Source organism: Chaetura pelagica, unplaced genomic scaffold (assembly GCF_000747805.2).
Source record: "Chaetura pelagica isolate M959 unplaced genomic scaffold, ChaPel_1.0 scaffold426, whole genome shotgun sequence".
Lineage (NCBI taxonomy): Eukaryota > Metazoa > Chordata > Aves > Apodiformes > Apodidae > Chaetura > Chaetura pelagica.
This window is the reverse complement of record NW_009953576.1, coordinates 742-2,642: the sequence shown is the minus strand read 5'-3', so window position 1 is coordinate 2,642 and position 1,901 is coordinate 742. Positions and strand designations below refer to the sequence as shown.

The 1,901-nt window shown below is 56.3% G+C and overlaps 1 protein-coding gene across 1 annotated transcript in view; it reads right to left on the bottom strand.

Annotated features, from left to right (window-relative positions):
* LOC104390544 (dnaJ homolog subfamily B member 5-like) overlaps nt 1-864 on the bottom strand; it is a 3,233-nt gene extending 2,369 nt beyond the window's left edge. The window contains exon 1 of the mRNA XM_009999696.1: nt 621-864. Coding sequence (XP_009997998.1) covers nt 621-831 — 211 coding nt within the window. The 5' untranslated portion in view covers nt 832-864. The remainder of the gene's footprint in view (nt 1-620) is intronic.
* Between the last annotated feature and the right edge of the window lie 1,037 nt (nt 865-1,901).

Sequence of the window (1,901 nt, the reverse complement as noted above, 5' to 3'; positions counted from 1 at the left end):
GGGTTGCCCTCTTCCATCTCCGACTAATAAGGCCGCCTGTGGCAGAGTGGCTCCCCTCCACCTCCTTCTCCTCCTCCTACTCCTCCTCCTCCTCCTCCGTGCCAACCACCAGAAAACAGCAGCCGCTTGGTTTCAAAACAAGGACCTATTACTTAAATTGGGAAAAGCTTCGAGTCCTGTAGGTCAGCCCGTCCTGGGGAGGACAGCGGGACCAGCGCCCAAAGGCGGGGGGAATGTGGGCAGAAGCAGTGCTTCTCTGCTGGGATATTTAGGTCAATTAAAGGGTTGCTGACGAATTACCACAGGTATGACCTGGGATGTGAGCTCCTTCCAATTCCATCGTCTCAGCCAGCTGCCTGGGGCTTGGGGTGGAGGGCAGGGAGAGCCCAGACATCCCAGGAAGCAGGGTGGTGGGATGGAAAAGCCGAGCAGCCCTAGGAGGAGCAAGTCGAGTGGCGATTTTTGGCAACTATGGAGCTTTCACTCCCCCCAGTCCTATGGCTACCAGCCCCGTTTTTGGGGCAGGCATGGACCACACGGACACCTCCACAGGAAAACACTCCCTCACTGATAAAAACCCTGCACCCCTGCCTCCCAGCAGGCAGCGCTCGCCCCCTTACCTTCCTCCCCATACTGGTCGTACACAGCTCGTTTCTTGGGGTCACTCAGGACGTCGTAGGCCTCCGCGATCTCCTTGAACTTCTCCTCAGCATTGGGGTCTTTATTCTTATCAGGGTGGTACTTCAGGGCCATTTTCCGATAGGCTTTTTTGATCTCATCCTCGTTGGCGCCAGACTGGATGCCCAAAATCTTGTAATAGTCCTTCCCCATGACGGTGACGCTGCCAGGGGCCGAGTACTTGTTCCTGAAAGGAGAAAGGCAGTTCTTCGTAAGGAGAGCACGGCACGGGGGCGGCTGGGGAGGGGCCCAGCACCCACTTATCACGGAGCCGATGCTCCCTGCGTCCCACCGGCCAGCAGCACCAGAGCCGGCTCCAGTCCACGCTTCCCACTGGAGGTCAGAGCCCCGGTGCCAGGATGTGTCCCGGCTCCGGTTTTACCCCTCCAAACCCCGTGGCAGGAACGGGGAGACTCATCTCTGAGGTTAACTGGGAGAAGGAGAACCCAAGCCGGGGCACGGCGTTATTATAGGGGACACGCCACTGCTAACGTCAGGACGGGACCGTGTCTCCTCTCTTCCCCGCCCCCAGCCAGGAGGGCTGAGCCATGTCCAAATGCAGCTGCCAGCCCATGTCCGTCCCACCCGCAGGTTCTCCCACAGAGCAGAACCCATGTCCTGGCAATGACAACAGGTTTTTGGAGGCTTGGAAGCAGTGGGCAGGGGCTGTGCTGCCGCCTTCACCTTAAAGGAAATTAAAACATTTTGTTCCTGAAAGCCATTGGCATTCAGCTGGAGATAAGCGCCTCCGGCGTGTCAGAGGCTTAATTTGTATTTAGCAAAGAGGGAACGGAGCCGTTAGACAGAAACATCTTGTGCTGGTGGGAGGGCTTTTTTAATTTTTTTTGCTTTGAAAAAAAACCAAACCAACCCAGCAAACCCAAAAAAAAAAAAAAACCCAACGCTTTCTAGCCTGACTTGCACTCCCCAAGAGCTTTCAGCTTCATCTCGCAGTGAGACAGGAACGTGGGGCTCCGCCGTGTGGGGGCCGAGGCCAGGGCCATGCCTTACTAAGGGATGGAAAACCTGGTGGCTGTAACCCAAGGAAGGAAAAGGAGTGGTTATTAATACATCTCACAGTCATGCTGCCGGGGATGCGGGGAGCCCAGAAGCAGCCAGAAGGTTTCTGCATGGGCTGTGAGCCTTTTCCTTCACCACTGCACAAGCCATCAGATGTTCCCCTCCATCCTTACTCTACCCTGGTGGAGGTCTCAAAGGGACCC